This window comes from Lampris incognitus, chromosome 17, assembly GCF_029633865.1.
Source record: "Lampris incognitus isolate fLamInc1 chromosome 17, fLamInc1.hap2, whole genome shotgun sequence".
NCBI classification, from domain to species: Eukaryota; Metazoa; Chordata; class Actinopteri; order Lampriformes; family Lampridae; genus Lampris; species Lampris incognitus.
Genome location: NC_079227.1, coordinates 11,354,070 through 11,372,359, shown reverse-complemented (window position 1 = coordinate 11,372,359; position 18,290 = coordinate 11,354,070). Strand labels below are relative to the sequence as shown.

Here is an 18,290-nt window from a genome sequence, read left to right as displayed (position 1 = left end):
ACTTCTTGACTATATCTCTGAGATCCAAAAGAAATTAATTATTATAGATTAGTACTACAGAGATCTTCAGTTGCCGTCATCGCTGATTTACTTTGATTGAAGTTGAATAAATGGAAGTGACATGTCAGATACAGAGAGGAATGTCTCTGTTCAGTCCGATCCACACCGCTATTTCCTCTCATTCATGCTGTCCTTGACTGTTGGTGACACGCCGCAGGGTTATCTGTCCATATGAATATAAGCCTTCACTTCCAAATGCCTTTTTATTTCAAAGAAAAAAGAAAAAAAAAGGGATTGTTTAAAGACACTGTGAAGTGTCTGGAAGTGGAGTGGAGGCTGATCTATGATGCTATGGTCATCTGGACTGGCTGAGGGCCATATGACATCTCCAAACACACACACACACACACACACACACACACACACACACACACACACACACACACACACACACACACACACACACACACACACACACACACACACACACACACACACACACACACACACACACACACACTCCCAAGACTCTAAGATATCATATAGCTTGTCACTGGGGGAAACAACTGGCTGTAGGAAATGATTGAATTAATCTCTGTCTCCTCTTTGTTTAACCAGTGAAATTTATGTTTTTCATCCTCAATAAATCTGATCTCACACTTGTTCTTTGTGCTGAGGTGAACATCCCTCCTCAGTTGGTGGCTTGAAAATAGGGAACTAGGTCTGAATGTGTATCTAATAAAACTCTCAAATTTACAACACAATAATCAGGAGTCTTTTTAAATTATTTTTTATTATTGCTATCGATGCAAACATATAAGACACCTGACAGGACAAACAAAAGACATACAACAATACGTGCTGTTATGAAAAACAATACTAAATCAACAAAGAAAAAAAGTAAAGCAATTGTATACAGTCGAAAGTAAATTGAATACTTCAGCAGTTGCATCTCCTTAAACCTCTTAAAAGAGTAAAATAATCATTTGCAGGTGTATGAGGGAGCATTAAAGTGACATATCAACAACATTTTCTTTTACAGTTTGTTTATTCTTTAAACAGGTGAGAGAAAAATTAAAAAGAAATCTGGAAGAGGCAAAGATAGATGCTCACTCCTATTATACTATATTAAGTCTGCCCCTAATCAAAATATCCAAAATGGTAGGGGAAGAGAACTTGGAAAAGGGTCCCATATATTATAATATACATTGGCTTCTTCCCTCAACCTGGCACTAAGTTTTTCTAGAGGGAGAGTTTTGAAAATGGCACAGTACCATTGATTGATTGTAAGTGGTAGTTCTTTTCTTCATTTGGTTAAGATACACTCACAAGCAATGCACAGTAGTTTCTTAGCAAGAGTAAGTTGAGTGGAACTCGGTGTACACAGATCCCCTGGAATACCAAAAAGGAAGAACCAAGAGTTTAACTCAATATTACACCTAAATATATTCTTCTGTCAATTTTAGATGTTTTGCCAGAACATAGCAATTAAAGGACAGGACCATAATAAATGACTGTGTCCCTTTACAACTGAGAATTGAGAGGGATTCATTTTGTGTATATGGTGCATAATTTTGCACTTCTTTTGCATTTCTTGAATTCTGTTGCATGTAAAACTTTTGTGAGCATTTAGTAAAGATTTTATCAAGGAATTCATATCTGTACCACTATCCAGGTCCTTCTCCCAAACTTTAGAAGTAGCTTTTTCCCGAGTTATTGGTCGTATTAGTGTATGGCAGAGTTATGGCCGAGTCTTTTGGTATAGAAATATATCAGTCAATATATCAATATATAAATCAATATATCAGTCAATTTATTTATGTTGTACCAAACCTTGAATGTATTCTTCAAAATGGGATTACCTGTAATTCCTGGGATAATGTTTTTTTTTTTTGCCCCAATAGCATGCTAATGAGCGATTGTGGCGAAGACCACCAATAGTCTATACTGATCTATAAAACATTAGGGTCTACGTGTAACCACTCAGCAATTTTATGTGCATGTGATGCCTAGTTATAATAAGTTAGTTTCAGTAGAGTCAAGCTGCCTTGATTAAGTGGTAACTAGTTTTTGAAAAAACTTTTTTTTTGGGACCCCCCCCCCAATTTCTCCCCAATTTACTTTGGCCAACTACTCCACTTTTCCGTGCCATTCTAGTCACTGCTCCACCCCCTCTGCCGAGCCAGGGAGGGCTGCAGACTACCACATGCTTCCTCCGATACATGTGGAGTCACCAGCCGCTTCTTTTCACCTGACAGTGAGAAGTTTTGCCAGGGGGACATAGCGCATGGGAGGGGCGCCCTGACTGACCAGAGGGGGCACTAGTGGAGCGACCAGGACACATACCCACATCTGCCTTCCCACCCGCAGATACGGCCAATTGTGTCTGTAGGGACGCCAAACCAAGCCGGAGGTAACACGGCGATTCGAACTGGGTGATCCCAGTGTTGAATAGACCGCCACGCCATTCAGACGCCCCAGTTTTTAAATTTAAGTCTTGCTTTTTACTATGCCAAGTGAATTTAGATTGTTTATTTATCTCATTGGTTGCTTTTTTTTGGGAAGGTATAAGGGGAGCATTTGAAGGGGGTATAAAAATCTGGGGAACACATTCATTTTAATTAAATTAATCCTCCCAAGCTAAAAAATAGGCAGGCCCATCTGCCTGTCAAGGTCTGCTTGTATCGTTCTTAACGTAGTTGTAAAATTCATTCTATAAAACAGATTGAGATTCACCAGAATTTCAATTCCAAGGTAGCAAAAGACTTTGGGTGACCATTTAAAAGGAAAATGAGACTGTTTATGTCTCCAAAATTACCTAAGGGCATGGCGAACAGACTTGTTTAAATTTATTTTGGGGGCACCCCGGTGGCTCACCTTGTATAGCACTTATAGATCTTCACCTGCGGTTTCTTAGTGTGCTTTTGGCCAACACAGTGGGCCCGATCTATCTTCACCATGCCCTTATTCGTCTGGAGACCTAGCACTCTCAGAAGCATAGATTCAAGAAAACTTTTCGATTCAGAGCTTTCAACTCCCTCTTTCAGATTCAGAATTTTTTGATTGTCCTGGTGGCTTCAGGTTTCCATATCCAGGAGTTTATCATTCGCTGTTTGCACACATCTGGCTTTCCACCCCCAGACACGGCCAATTGTGTCTGTAGGGACGCCCGACCAAGCCAGAGGTAGCAAGGGAGGCAGAAATATCTTTGTTGGATCGACAAGTGGTTTATGCGCCACACTTTTCTGCCCTGGAATGAAATGCTTATGGAGCAGCCAGTACTTTTTAATGTAATGTGACTCTTTAGTGCGGCTATGCCATTCACAAAGGAAACAACAGTACTGTAACGATCACGGATGAATAGGCTCGGTAGCCCTTGGCTGATGGGTCGGACCCTTTAGTTGACTGGTTAACGTTGTCGCTTGTAGTGTGGGAGACACGGGTTCACGTCCCGGCCGCGGCAGTTCCTGTGGTTGCCCCCCGAATTCGCTACATTGGTGTCAGAAGTGGGATGGTGCGACCATGAGGTCATCAGAAGCGCATGCGCCCAGAGGCGTGAGGGAGCTGATATGCTGAAGTGCGGGGACGCACTTCCCGAAGGAGGGGGTAGTGTAACGTGCATGGATAAGTAGACATGTTGGTCCTTGACTAACGGGTTGGACCCTTTAGTCGACTGGTTAATGTTGTCGCTTGCGGTGTGGGAGACACGGGTTCGCGTCCCGGCTGTGGCAGTTCCCGCACTGCCCCCTGAATTCGCTACAGTACTTTGTATATCTGAAGTGCATTCCTAGTAGAAGTGCCAATACTTTTAGATCACCACAGATGTTCCAGTCATAATTGTTGTACTGTATGTGTTTCAACAACATTTCCATGTTATTGTAGGTTTCTTTCATGTGTACTGCATAGCCAATGGGTGCTGAAGGGTGGACATTGCTGTTGTGTAATAGGAAAGCTTTCAGGCTTAATTTCGACGAATCTATAAAAAGACACCATTGTTGTAGGTCAAGCACATAACCTAAAACCACAAACAATCCATCAATGTCAGTGCAGAAACAGAGGTTGTCAACCTGCACAAAGAAGTTTGTCGAATGTTCTTGACGGTTCCGAAAGATAGAAATCTTTATACCTGGTGACAGCCAACCCCATCCTTGCAATCTTGAACCAAGTAGTTCTGCTTTAGCTTTTGACAAAATTAAGTTCTGGCTGTATTATCAGATGAGGATAACCAGGCATAAAGGGTTCAACATCTGGATCAGTGTTTTTTTCCACATCTGGTTCATGTGTTGTGGCATCTTCATCTGCCTCATTTAGGCTCCATGTCTCTGGTGGCTTATATACTGGCAAACTGTCATCATGTGGCACTGGTCTCATAGCTGAAGGCAGATTGGGGTATTCAATAGTTTTCTTATTTTTAGTACAGAAGCCAGATACATTGGTCAGACAGAAGTAACACTCCGTCACGTGATCCTTCTGTTCTCGCCGTATCATTGGGACTGCAAATGGCATTGACTTCCAAGTAACTCTCAAGCTCTCAGGTTGACTGCACATGTTGCACAACAGATGTGAGGAGCCCAGCATTTCTCTTGGTCACCAATTTTATATCCGAAGTCCAGCTCATAGGCTTTCTTAATAAGTGCAGTCATGGTGTGTCTTTGAGCCTTAAGCGTATACTCGCCACAGATGTAACACAATGTATCGCAGCTGTTGCAACACCGACAAGACATTTCTGCTTTATTTAAGTCTTCTCGAAGACAATAAATCCTATTGTAAAGTATACTCACTATGCTATTACCTGAAGAACATGTGCATCAACATGTGTCCAAACAACATCTGTAAATGTGAGCAAGTTTTATAGCCGGTCTGCCAGCATCTAACCTGACTAAGCAGGCCCAGGCATGCCTAAGACAACATTTGCATAGCACCTACACTGAGTGCATGCCCAGCCATGCTTGGACTGAACAAAACAGCTCGCTTTGTGGGCAATATACTAGTAGACTTAAAATATGATGGGAAATGACAAAAATAGGTTATATCTACAAAACAGTAAGTGATAGGAACATTTCAAGTTGATTTTCATGACCAGCAGCCCAAAATCCATAAAATACACCCAAAAGTATTCAGGAAGCAAAATCTTCGTTGTCCAGTGTAACTTTTTGCCCATTAATGCGGACATGACTTTGGTAATTTCAGTAATTAGGGAAGCATCCTCTCCCTTCTTTAATGAACTTGTCATGTTCGCGTGTTCCTTGGGCATCACAGGGAGTTTCTTTTTTAACGTTTTCTCCTCCCCTCCAGAACCTATTTTGGGAGCTGCCATAAACTGTGTGAAAGCACCAGCATTATAAATAATAAGTGGGAAAAGATACACAAAATGCCAACTGTGAGCATTTTTTTAGTGAATATTGAAGTTTAGCGTGATGAGCCGGTATTTCAGATGCAACCTCCTTGTCCGCCATTTTTCACAGGTGTTTCACGAAATAAGGAAATTCAAACCATGATATGTACTTGTTCTCCTATTTCCATGTATTTCACTGTATATGTATCTGCATGTATATACACTTATGTTCTTAACATGGACCCTAGGTAGAGTAGCTTTTGCCTTATAACAGCTAACGGGGATCCAAATAAACAATAAACAATACGTCCTTTAGGGCGCCTGGTCTTTTGAGACGTCTGAAGTTTGGACTGGACCCACCATACCTGTCCTGTTTGTTCCATTGTATGGTCTGTCTGTCTGTCTCTCTCTCTCTCTCTCTCTCTCTCTCATTCTCTCTCTCTCCCCAATACATTTCTGTGTATCAGAGGAGGTTTCACTAAAAAAACAAAAAAACAAAAACAAAACATACATGTCACATGAAATAACTTTAAATGTCAAACTATCATCATGACTTTTTCCCACTGTGAAGCCAACAAAACTGCCATGATTAGAAATAACAACGACATGGCTGATAGTTTATTGTGCAGAAAAGCTGAAACTTCAGTTGATTGGATAGTTATGGGTTATGATGTGCTTTCAACACCGCCTTTGAAGCAGCACTGCACCTGGTCTTTCCAGTCATGAGCGCTCCTGCTGGCACATTCTAGACCTAAAGATGACTGACAGGTGTCTAACTGTTCAGAACATGGGTTCGGCCTTGCAGAGGGCGATATTAACTTGTTCCAACAATTTTTCTTTGTTGGTTAGTTGAGGTGTTGGTGTGCATCTGAGAGAAAGCGAGAGTATGGGGATTGGTCACCCTAAACTTTGGTCGGTAGCGACCACGACCACTGGTTTGTACACTTTGCAAATAAGATTTCTTAGCAACTTAAATCACAGTACATTGGTCATCACGCATTGTGATGAATGTTTTGTGTTAACCCTTGATTGTGGCTTGGGGGGAACAGACAACCACAAAACAGTCTTTATATCCGTCAATACATTTATTGAGTTTGTATGATATATTATTATTTTCATGCACCTCTATTTTTGCCAATATGACTGTTCTGCAAAACAGCAGTGCTGTGTGCAGAGGTATGTTATGATCACCATAATATTCTTTATACAAACTGTATGACATTAATTTAAGTAACTTACGTGTACCACAAGCGAGCAGTAAAGTAAAGCATCATTACCAATAATGACCTTTAATATTAAAATGGAGTGTTTTTACCCAAAACGCATTTTATCCATCATCCAAAAAATACCACTAGCAATGACATGATAGTAGTTTAGAAAACACAAACAGTGCCTTCTACAAGAGAAGTTGTAAGTTTTGAAAGGTAAAGTAGTCCGGTGGTTAATAAATAAAAGTATTCCATCATGGGTCAATCATTCCAGCTGTCATTACGGGATTTCTGTATTTTTTATTTTTTTGTTCATGATGTGAATTCCTGATTGACTGTTAATTCAATTAATCAGTGTTACTGATCAGGGCAAAATGGATCCAGAATTGTCTGACATCAATCGATTCCTCTGACTCTGCTCTGTAAGGTCGTCTGTCAAGAAAACCTGTCATCACTATGAGGGCAAAGTCAGTCTTTTGTGGCTGAGGATTTGATGAGGTATTCTGCTGTCCTGCTTTCAGTTGTACTCTTGTTTCGAATTTGTGATCTTTGTCCAGAATATGGAGTACAAATTGAAATGTGTTTTTAGATTGGATTCACTTAATTTAAACTAAATTGACGCTACAGTTTTAATCAAAGGCATTCTTAATATGGAGGATATATAATACAATAGGTATATAAGTGCATGTATGATAAAATATGTCAAGATCCAGCTTGATCTTCTCCCAAGCAGAGTTGGTCATAAAGGGAAGTGATATTCCAAATGGTATGCCATCATTCTTCCAAATCCAACCCTTCAGGAGTAACTGAAACATTAAGCTCAGTACATTGCAGTCTTTTGTATAATTTCTGTATTTGAAGTTGCACCAATCTTGTTCTTTGCTTTCTCTTGATGCAATTTGGGATTAATCCTATTGTGTATGCCCTGAGCAGCAAGATCATTTTCATGTCTTCAGCCATGTTGGAAGAAACTGTAAAATTCAATGCTGTACAACAGCAAAAGTACTTGTTAGTCCAACATCTTGGTATCCGCAATGGCAAGGGTCCTCTCCGGTGGCGTCTCCTTCAAGGCAGCTGGGCAATTGCAGAGAAAATTCTTCTGTAGTTAAATCTTGAGCTCTTTATCCACTGAGAGATTAGGACACTTTCCCCACTGCAAAACATGTCCCTGTTAGCAAGCCATCCAGTCTTATATTAAAGTCTTAAAACGTTACTTCTCTCAAAACTAATGGAACAGCCTGTCACCTTTTGCTTGCAATGTTAATCAACTCATTTCAAGAATTTTCTTGGCTCAGGTGCCACTGCAAAATAGTGTTATTTCGTTCTAGAGAAGTTCAACTTGCATTGTTTTCCACTGGCTTTAAGAAAAATTACATTTTAAGACTAAACCTAAGACTGATTGACTTGTTGGACGTTCTTTGCAGCTCAGATCCCACATAGCTCAGCAGGGTGACTCCACGTAGTCATTGTCAAGGCGCGGGTGGAAGGGTGACGTCAGTGCTCGGCTTATGACGATGACCCTCGGTGCGAGGCAGTCGTCACGGCGATGTAAAATATTCCAGATGAGCATGGCAGCGGCCAATGTGGCCAGGAGGCAGGCAGCTATGTCCACGTAGCAGGAGTAGGACAGGTGTGTGTAAGGCCCAATCCTGTAGAAGGTCACCAGGCCGATAACCAGCACGAAACCTGGACAGGAGCAGAGAGAGAGCGGTGGGTTAGGTCACTAACAGTCAGTGAAAATACTACATCCTCATTATTTCTTTGAATATAGAAAACAGTGGAGTAAAAGATTATTTATCTAATTGTTAAAAAGAAATTTAAACCTTCATTCAGTCCCAGCAGGCATGCTCTTTTTTCAGGATTGTCTAACTTCACATTCCTACAGTTCCACACATTCTCACCTGGGAGGTCCTCAGTACTAACACAGGCTTTCACTTTGCGTGGCTGAGTACTTTTTGATAAAAGGTAATTTCAGTTTGGCACCAATCTCAGCAAGTTTAAAGCTAAAGGTAGGTACGCATGGCAGTAGTGCAGTCCGAGGATGCAGTTAAAAGCCGTACTGTTGTCCTTACTCTTCTCTTAATACTGACAGGAACTTAAAACATGGTTATCAACAAATTAACCCGTATGTATGTGAAAGGTAGCTCCGTCAGTAATAAGAAGGTGTTTCGCGATTAGCCCCCTGACTGGACAACACATTTCAGCTTGAAGACATTCTGTTCTCCGAGCAAGTCCAGCTTTGTGTTGGGCTTTTGAAAGCAGAAATCTCGTTCCTGTCCCGGGGGGAGCTTCTAAGATCTCACTCAGGATCAAAGTTCTCAGCGGTATAGGAATATCAGAGAACATTAAGGCTTTCTTGAAACCGCCTTTGAGATCTTTTATCCCGAACTTTCTTTGATTTTTCAGTACAGTGTTTCAACTCATGCAACAAGGAACAGCGGCTTGCACGCAAAGGCAGAAAGGTATTCAGCCTTCAATGCTGTTTCTGTGTGGCTTTCCCTTTGAGACTCTTATCATAACAGCAGACACTTGATCAGGCAGCAAAAGTTTTTTTTTTTCTCCAATCACTTTTGCCTCCCTTGAGTCCATGCTTTCCTTAATTTTTCAGTGACAGCAGTGGATTTGTATTCCCCCAGTTCCTATGAATCAAGCCCTGTGGGAACCATCCCTCATGCCTCAGTCTTCAGGTGGTGGGGTGGGAGGGCCAGCCTATAACAATAATGCTTCTGAAAGTTGGTCCCATCCACATTGGTATAAATAAAAGGACCAAAAATACTCCCTGGAAAAGAAGGGGATGTTGACCCATTAGGATATGAATCAGTTGGTTTCCTGGAGCCCACACCGCTATTTCTCTCTTTGGTCGAGGTGAGGATGTGAAGCCGAGTGTGTATGTGTGTCATTGTGAAACTGAGTCAACCATTTAGCCCTTGTGTGTGTGTGTGTGTGTGTGTGTGTGTGTGTGTGTGTGTGTGTGTGTGTGTGTGTGTGTGTGTGTGTGTGTGTGTGTGTGTGTGTGTGTGTGTGTGTGTGTGTGTGTGTGTGTGCACATGCTTAATAGCGTGCAACCGCTCGTGCCGCTCTGTTCTGTTGAACCTGCCCGACTCCTTCCCCAAAGAGAATGAATAATGTGGTGTCAAGGTTCCAGCCAGGCTGCGCTGTGTGAACCTTTTTTTTTCTGGCACAGCCTTATCATTCAGGCTTCCTTCCATCCTTCCATCCCTCCATCCTTCCCTCATCTCCACACCCCCACTGCCTGGGGTTAAGCATATTCGCCAGATATCTGACATGATCTGTCAGGCAGAAAATCTAAACAGGTCTTGTCCTACGCCCAGTTCATGGAAATCTACTGGACTCCTTAGGCTCCTTCTCAGAGAACTATAATCTTTGTTCTTTAAAACTTTAATCCTGAAGATTTACATCAAAACAAACTAAACTTATTTAAGACAGTAGCTAATCCACAAACATCCAAATTATTAACATTTGTGGTGCTAATTTTAATGGCTACTGTGTGGTAGGATTCTTCTTAAAAGATTTGTTTGACTTAGTTGTGTCAATGAGCAGGCACTGACAACAGTCGATAGTTTTGTGAACACTTGCTTATTATCAAAACTAACTCAAACTGATCCATCATTAATTTTATTATCTGCAGCTGTGTTTATCCTGCTATGCTAACATCACTTGGTTCCAAGCTCCGCCCAGCATGTATCGATGGCTTTTCACCTTTAGGCGGTAGTAAACTCACAAAAGTGGTGTAGATTAAATACTCTTTAAACCAAAAAACAGCAATCTTCAGAATTGAAGCTTTAAGCTCTGCAAGCCTGGCTCTAACTTTTTCGCCCCCCTAAATGACATGTGAACTGAACAAACTTTCATGAAGCCCCAATACAGTATCTAAGAATCTTTTGAAAACCAGTCGATAACCAGTCCTATCTCTATCTGGCTGAACTAGATGTATTGCAGCCTGATGAGGTCCTATGCTGTAAATCTTTAGCGATTGACTGGCCTCTTCCTCCCTCCATAGAGAACTACTTATTTCTCTCTGTATTGCTCTGCATTGTTGTGAGTTTTTTCGGAGTGCTGTCGGCCTGTTATGTGCAGAGAGACACAATAGGCAAGGCCGCAGCATGGGCACAGTGCCAGCTGTGCCAACCAAACATCTCTCACACTTTAGATCAAACCAGTGATAAATGGCATCCAAACCCACATGACCCTCCGCTCTCGACCCTTGACCCACCAGAGCTGTGTTCATTCACAAGCGCATTCCACAGCTCAAAGGGCCAGTGTCACAGTATCGTGCATGCAACCTGAAGCCTGCCGATAGTGTGGAGATACTGCTGAATGGGATTGGATGTTATGCCAACAAGTCTGCGTGCGATAGCTAGGGTTTTTTTTGGCACATTTGAAAATGAAAACATTCCCCAGAAGGAGGCTGATGGGTAAAAATATCTCCATTCATTCAGGGCTAAGACCCATTCACTGGCTCAACAGGGAAGAAAAGATTACTTAATGTTGAATCTCCATGGAGTGACTAGTGCTCACATCCCCTTAAATATGGCTTGGGTTAAAATTAGCTAGCAGTCCCTTACCGTCCAGCCATTCTTGAGATTTTTGTACTTGGTCTATTATTTTATTCCCATTGTAACTGATAAAACGAAAATTTACGACATGGAGAAACCGTATCGGCCTCCAAACCAGCATGACACAGTTGTCTTTTCCCCTTTTTTCCCCTTTTCAACAATTTACAGCCCTCACGCTACCCAATATCAACTCCATCTGGGTTTTTTTTTTTTAACTTTGATATACTCTATTGATCCCTGTAGGGAAATTACAGTCTGCATTTAACCCAACCTAGCTGTGTAGCTAGGAGCAGTGGGCAGTCACCGTGCAGCACCGGGGACCAACTCCAGTTCGTCTTGCCATGCCTTGCTCAAGGGCACAGACAGGAGTATTAACCCTAACATGCATGTCTTTTTGATGGTGGGGGAAACTGGAGCACCCGGAGAAAACCCAGCGCAGACACGGGGAGAACATGCAGACTCCACACAGAGGGCAGCCTTAGATGACCCCCAAGGTTGGACAACCCCGGGGTTCGAACCCAGGACCTTTTTGCTGTGAGGCGACAGCACTAACTACTGCGCCACCGTGCCGCCTAATTTTGTATAAATGTAAAAAAAAAATATTGTGTATGTGTGTTTTATGTCTTTTAGTACTGTTCCCCTGAGTATTATCATTGTAGTGAGAAACCATCCCGTCTGAAAGTGAGTCAGTTGTGTGATCATATTACTCAGCAACATTGCAGACCATATATGGTAAGGCTGCGAATAGTTAAGAACTGAGAGGCGAGAGAGAGAGGAGGATGCTACTTTTTCCAAAGAGGACTTCTATTTTAAGAAGTCAAGGAAGAGTGTGTGTGTGGGTGTGTGTGTGGGTGTGTGTCAGACATGACGGCTTTTGTCGCAAATGTCAACCTATTTGGCCATCGTCTCATAGATCATCAGTGTGGCAGTTTGCAAAAATAGTTGTAAATGGTTATTTCCGAAGGGGGGGGGATAAATAATGGACTCATGAGGAAGGAGACACATTCATCTTTTGCCATTGTCTCTACATTATCCTTAGTTGAGATGAGTCACTGTTTTTTATCAGGTTCTCTTGCAGTATCAACGTGTTTATTTGGATGGATCTGAAAGCTGTGGTCTTGCATCAGGGTCTTCAGATGAAAGCCCGTGTGCCTCTGCAGCACTGCGAGCTGAAAGACGGCTGCGTTTTTAGTCTTTCATGTGAGGAGGGGACTATTTATTTGCTGTTCCTGGACATTTAGTAAACACCAGCATAAAAGCTTGAGGAGCTTATCTAGACGGAGGCCGCTCCCACCCCATTGCCGCGTGCACCCTGAAACACCCTACAAACACACACAAACACACACACTGTCCCTGTCGAACTGTCTTTCACATCCGACCCCCCCCCCCTTTCCTCCTCCAGCGCGGGAGTTTGCATAACAGGTAGTCGCAGGCATTTCCCCGTCCTGAGCAGGGATATCCTGGCGCCTGGCAGTCGCTCCCTGGCCCGCTGCAGCTCCAGCCCTTCAGCCAGGGAACCAGAGACTAAAATTAGACCGAGAGCAGAGCACTCCTTCGCCTAGCTCTGCCACAAAAGCACCCCCCTTGTATCCCAATAACTCTCTCCAGTCCACACAGCATCTGCTGCACTGGGACACGGCATGCCCATCAAACGCCACCTATTGCCCACTCAGAGCAGCTGGCAGGGTGCTGTTGTTGAGGGAGGGTTTGGTTGGATGGTCGGCATCTCAGCACCGCCCCTTCTGTCCCTCCAGAACTGCTATTCTTGGATTTTCGTCTTCCTTAAACTGACTTTTCCTTGAAAACTGTGTTCTGAACTGATAAGGCACTTTTTAATTCTTTATTTTTTGTTCATGTTGTTTTTTTGAGTTTCCTACTCCTCCCCACCCTCTTCCTATGTTATTTTGATTTGTTTTGATCTGTTTTTTTTTAGACCTTCTAAAAATGATATGCAACAAAATACAGGCAGATAATTATTAATCCACCAGACACTTACTTGTTACACTGTTGATTATTTTATTGCCTTCTTGACAACTTAAAATACTTGCTATACATTTACCTTTATATTTCATTTTGACCTTATCTGGCACAGAGGTGTTGTAGCTGATCAACAAACTGTATGTAGGTCTACTTTAAGCAGTCTGTAAAGGTTTTCATTTGTGTGTGTGTGTGTGTGTGTGTGTGTGTGTGTGTGTGTGTGTGTGTGTGTGTGTGTGTGTGTGTGTGTGTGTGTGTGTGTGTGTGTGTGTGTGTGTCTGTCTGTCTGTCTGTCTGTCTGTCTGTTTGTGTTGTCTAATATTAGTTAGTTCATTTCCCCCAGTGTTTGGTTAAGTCCCCTGTTTACATGATGGAAGTTGGCACAGATATATTATCCATTTTATCAAGGCATTAAGTCCAGTTTTGAGTCATGAAATATTGATTTTCTCAAAGCACACAAAGAAATGCCACCGGGATGGCAAGGATACTGTTTAGGATTATTTAACCCTGTTTAAAAACAAATACACTTTTTTTTGTTATTGTTACTTTTTCCCCTTTTTCTCACTAATTGTACCCGGCCAATTACCCAGCTCTTCCGAGCTGTCCCGATCACTACTCCACCCCCTCTGCTGATCCGGGAAGGGCTACAGACTGCCACATGCCTCCTCCGATACATGTGGCGTCACCAGCCACTTCTTTTCACCGACAAGTGAGGAGTTTCACCAGGGGGACGTAGCACATGGGAGGATTATGCTATTCCCCCCCAGTTCCCCCTCCCCCCAAACAGGCGCCCCGACCGACCAGAGGAGGTGCTAGTGCAGCGATCAGGACACATACCCACATCCGGCTTCCCACCCACAGACACGGCCAATTTTGTCTGTAGGGACGCCTGACCAAGCTGGAGGCAACACGGGGATTTGAACCGCTGATCCCCGTGTTGGTAGGCAATGGAATAGACCACTACGCTACGCAGATGTCCCCAATACACGTTTTTACGTTGTTTGTTTTCATGAAGCTTCATCTGCAGAAATGTTTCTCCATCTGAATTGTTAAAAATTTGCCTTGTTTCTAGAAACGCCCTGAAACAACTGGAAATGTATTCAAAATGAGTGGAATCACTCTACTCCAAAGGCTTTTTTTGGGGGGGGGGTATTTAATTCCTGAATATGAGACGAATTGGCTTGTTTAAATGAACAGGGCCACATGATATAGGAGCCTTTGCATGCCAGAGTGATGTTCTGTGTGTGGTCTCTGGGATCTCGATCAGAGCACGTGCTACGATGCCTCTGTCGATCAACTCTATGGATGCTATTTGAAAGCCGGAAGAGATCTTCTAAGATCTCGTCCAGGATCAAGGCAGAGGGGAGCCTTTATCTTCTGTTTGCTTTGTCCATCTCCTCATCCAGTCAATTCAAAGTGTTTTAATCTGAAAGACCAACACTGCTGTAGGGCAGTGTTTCCCAACCCAGTCCTCAAAGAACACCTATCCGGCAGATTTTCTTTGCAACCCTGAATAGGTACCTGTTTGTAGTTATTCAACCAATTAGCAATGAATTATGTCAGCTCTTGCACACCTTGCATAATTAAGTGCTGTGAGATGATTGGTTGAGTAAGTACAAGCAGGGCTACCTATGCAGGGTTACAATGAAAACCTGCAGGATAGGTGTTCCTTGAGGACTGGGTTGGGAAACACTGCTGTAGGGAACAGTGATACTCACTGGCTAGCTGGAAGAGAGCAGCGATGGCTTCCTCCCACCACTGGGAGTCCTGAGTGATGAAGGGCAGCTCCATCAGGCCCAGCAGGAAGATCAGCTGGCCGGCTGTCAGGGCCACGGTGGCCATGAGGTTGCAGGCTCTCATCATGTCAAACTGCACTGCAAAGACCAGGAGAAAGGTCTGGGTGTTAATACCTGTCCTGTGAGCTGACGGCTTATCAGACAGCCTCGATCTATTCAAGACTAAACAAGAAGGCTTCAGAGTCCCATGATGTAGCTAGTATGATAAGGTTGAGTGTAAGGGTGATGTATGTTAAAGAACAAGTACCAAATAAAAGAAAACGTATAAGTGGGATGAAAGTAAAAGCAGGATGAAGAATAAAATAAAGTGAACAAATAATATTATTTGAAGACAGCATCTTCAAAACAGTGACTCAAAGGAATTCTTTCTTCGATGAATACTGGCAATATTATTCATCACAGAATAATATTATTCCATCCATCCATCCATCCATTATCCAAACCGCTTATCCTGCTCTCAGGGATGCTGGAGCCTATCCCAGCAGTCATTGGGCGGCAGGCGGGGCGATACCCTGGACAGGCCGTCAGGTCATCACAGGACCAACACACACACACAAATTCACACCTAGGGACAATTTAGTATGGCCGATTCACCTGACCTACATGTCTTTGGACTGTGGGAGGAAACCGGAGCCCCCGGAGGAAACCCACGCAGACAACATGCAAACTCCACACAGAGGACGACCCGGGACGACCCCCAAGGTTGGACTACCCTGGGGCTTGAACCCAGGACCTTCTTGCTGTGAGGCGACCGCGCTAACCACTGTGCCACTGTGCCACTATATGATATATAATATATATTATCCATTACAGAATAATAGGCAGTCATCTTCAACTTTAAGATTTACAAAATTTACAGTCCAATGCGTTGAGCATACACGCAAATCTGCTGCCAGTTATGCATTATTGAATTTACAACTGACTGGTGTTTTCAAAGAATCTTTGTGCAGCACATGCAGGCATGGAGACAGATCAGATTGCACAAAGGGGCAGGCTTCAAACATATCTGAGAGCAGAGCTGAGCAACTGTGCAGTTCGAACAGGGCATCTGCACCCTCCTGCCTAAGAAGAGGGGCCATTTCAGGAAGTTTTGAGAAATGTAGCAAGGCTATATTTCTAACAACGGGAAGCAACACGAGACACCATAAACTGAATGAAAATTCTCTGGACAATAAGAAGTCTCTAAATCTATCAGTTCTGTGAGAACGTAGGGGCACCTTTCTGTCCCATGCTGCCTAGCAACAGAAGTTGGCAGAAGTATCACAGACTTCAGTTTCCCAGAGAGAGGACTGGGCCCCAATCCCATTGCTGAATGAAGAGTTTTCTCAATGGAGATTTACTTTCATTGAAATATGCCTCGATCACATGGCTTACTCTGCCAAAGTGTTTAGTCAAACAATTTGTTTCCTACTCATTACTTGCCTGAATACCAACACCCAACTACTGTAGCTCTTCGGACAGATGTATCAGCTTTTCAAACAAGTTCACATATGCTAGTTTACCATCATATTGGTGTATAGCCTAACTCATTACAGAATTTGAAATCTGGAATGTCCTTTTATTTCATTCATTGTGTTTTGTCAATGGATGCACGTAACAGGGCTGTCAGATATGTACATCATTTTTCGACAACAGTGACCTTTGTGTTCTGGTTTTAATATGATTTGTTTTAACCAGCTATTACATGAGCTCATCAGGAAACAGTCAGACCCATCATATCTTATCTTTGTAGTACAAGCCATAAATTAGTCTAATGCAGACTCTTAGGCTAGAGGAGATGGTCCCTGAAATGACTTTCAATAGTGTTTGAGCATCTACCTTTCTGAAATACAGAAAAACCTGTACCATGCAACATGACGCCTTCTATCCCAAGTTCTAGTTTGGGATTAGAATGGATGGATTCTTTTAATCTTCCCAATAGATCATTACCACCATACTTTCTATTGCAAGAAAGAGAAATTAATTTGTGAGAAATGTTACTAACATAAATAAATCATGGCTGATTTATTAGACCACGGCCAATAACTTTGCACATTTGTTCTTGGCTCACATCACATGGTCACTTACGTTTAACGGTGCTGCGGGACTCCTGGTAGCCTGCGTAGTCCGAGCCCCATCCCAAGCCCTCACACTGCCTCTGCGTCACCTGCCCTCTCTTCCCTGCCGGGGGTTCGTCGCGGGCCCTATCCCCACTGGTTGGGCACATCCTCCACAGCCCCACACTGCGCTTGCGTCCATCCTCTAGCGCCTGGAGCACCCAGCTGGGGGTGAAGGCGGCCACATTGTTCAGGACGAGAGACAGCAGGGCCACTGTCACCGCGGCTGCCACCAGCCTCCGTGCGGCCATGCGCCCCCCCACGCCCACGCCCGCCACCTCGCCCCCTGCCTCGTCTTGCACTTCTCCTGCTTCCCTGCTGCCCAGCCTCTCCTCCTCAGGCTGTAGAGACACAAGCCGTGCTCAGGGCCTCGAGGCGTCTCTATCTCTGGCTCTTTCTCTCTCAGTCTCTCTCTCAGTGTCTCTCTCTGCCTGATGGGCGGCAGAGGGTGGGCCGGCTTCGTTTATGTTGAGACTCAGCTAAAGAACATCTCCGTTCATCCTCATTTGGGGAGCGGCTGGTTGTCGTGGTTACTGTTGCCGCGGCTCCTCAGCCTTCCTCCTCAGACTGGACTGCGGGAATGCGGGGGTTGGTCCCACAGACGCCCAGGTCCATTCCACCGGCTCTGGCTGGCTGCAGCGCGACTGTCGGGCCTCGCTCCTTCCTTGAATTCTCGCACGCTCTCTCTCTCTCTCTCTTTCTCTCTGTCTCCGTCTGTACCTGTCTCTGTCTGTCGTCTGTCTTGTTGTTGTGCGAGTGGTGTGTTTGTAGCTGGTCTTGGAGGTTCACAGAGCAGACACTGGGTTTGTTTGCTCCTTTCTTTCTCCTCGTCTTTTTTTCTCCTTTCCTTTGCGCCAGGAGGTGAAGTGGAGTGGGACTGGGGGAGCAGAAAAGTGCAGATCCTCCGGGTTCGTGTTGCTAAAAACTGGAACACTCTCGCTCTCTCTGTCTCTCGCTCTGTCTGTCTCACTCAAACTGGTAGAGTTCCCACTCAACAACAGCCTCTCTTCTAACCCCCTCCTTCTGCTTCTCCCTCCCTCCCTCCCTCCCTCCCTCCCTCTCTCTCTCTCCCTCTCTCTCTCTCTCTCTCTCTCTCACACACACTCTTACTCGCTCTCTTTTTGGGTATCAGCAGTGCTCCTGTATGTACTGCTCACTCCCACAGGTCAAAGTTGGAAGTTGGTGTGTGTGTGTGGGGGGGGGGGGGTTGTCATCATAGAGCAAGACATCCATAGTGGCTGCAGTTTTAACTTCATAGCTCCCTCCATGCACACTACTTGCGTGTATATGTGTGTGTGTGT

At 43.8% G+C, this 18,290-nt stretch overlaps 2 protein-coding genes across 3 annotated transcripts in view; one reads left to right on the top strand and one right to left on the bottom strand.

Annotated features, from left to right (window-relative positions):
* The window catches only part of ift140 (intraflagellar transport 140 homolog (Chlamydomonas)), a 62,100-nt gene that overhangs the window by 25,920 nt on the left and 17,890 nt on the right, over positions 1-18,290 (top strand). The window lies entirely within an intron of this gene.
* Positions 6,042-17,992, bottom strand: tmem204 (transmembrane protein 204). Its single transcript, XM_056296935.1, has 3 exons — positions 16,961-17,992; positions 14,816-14,971; positions 6,042-8,229 (listed from the first exon to the last, which is right to left on the bottom strand). The coding sequence occupies exons 1-3, from the start codon at positions 17,238-17,240 to the stop codon at positions 7,985-7,987; spliced, it is 681 nt and encodes a 226-aa protein (XP_056152910.1). The 5' UTR covers positions 17,241-17,992; the 3' UTR covers positions 6,042-7,984.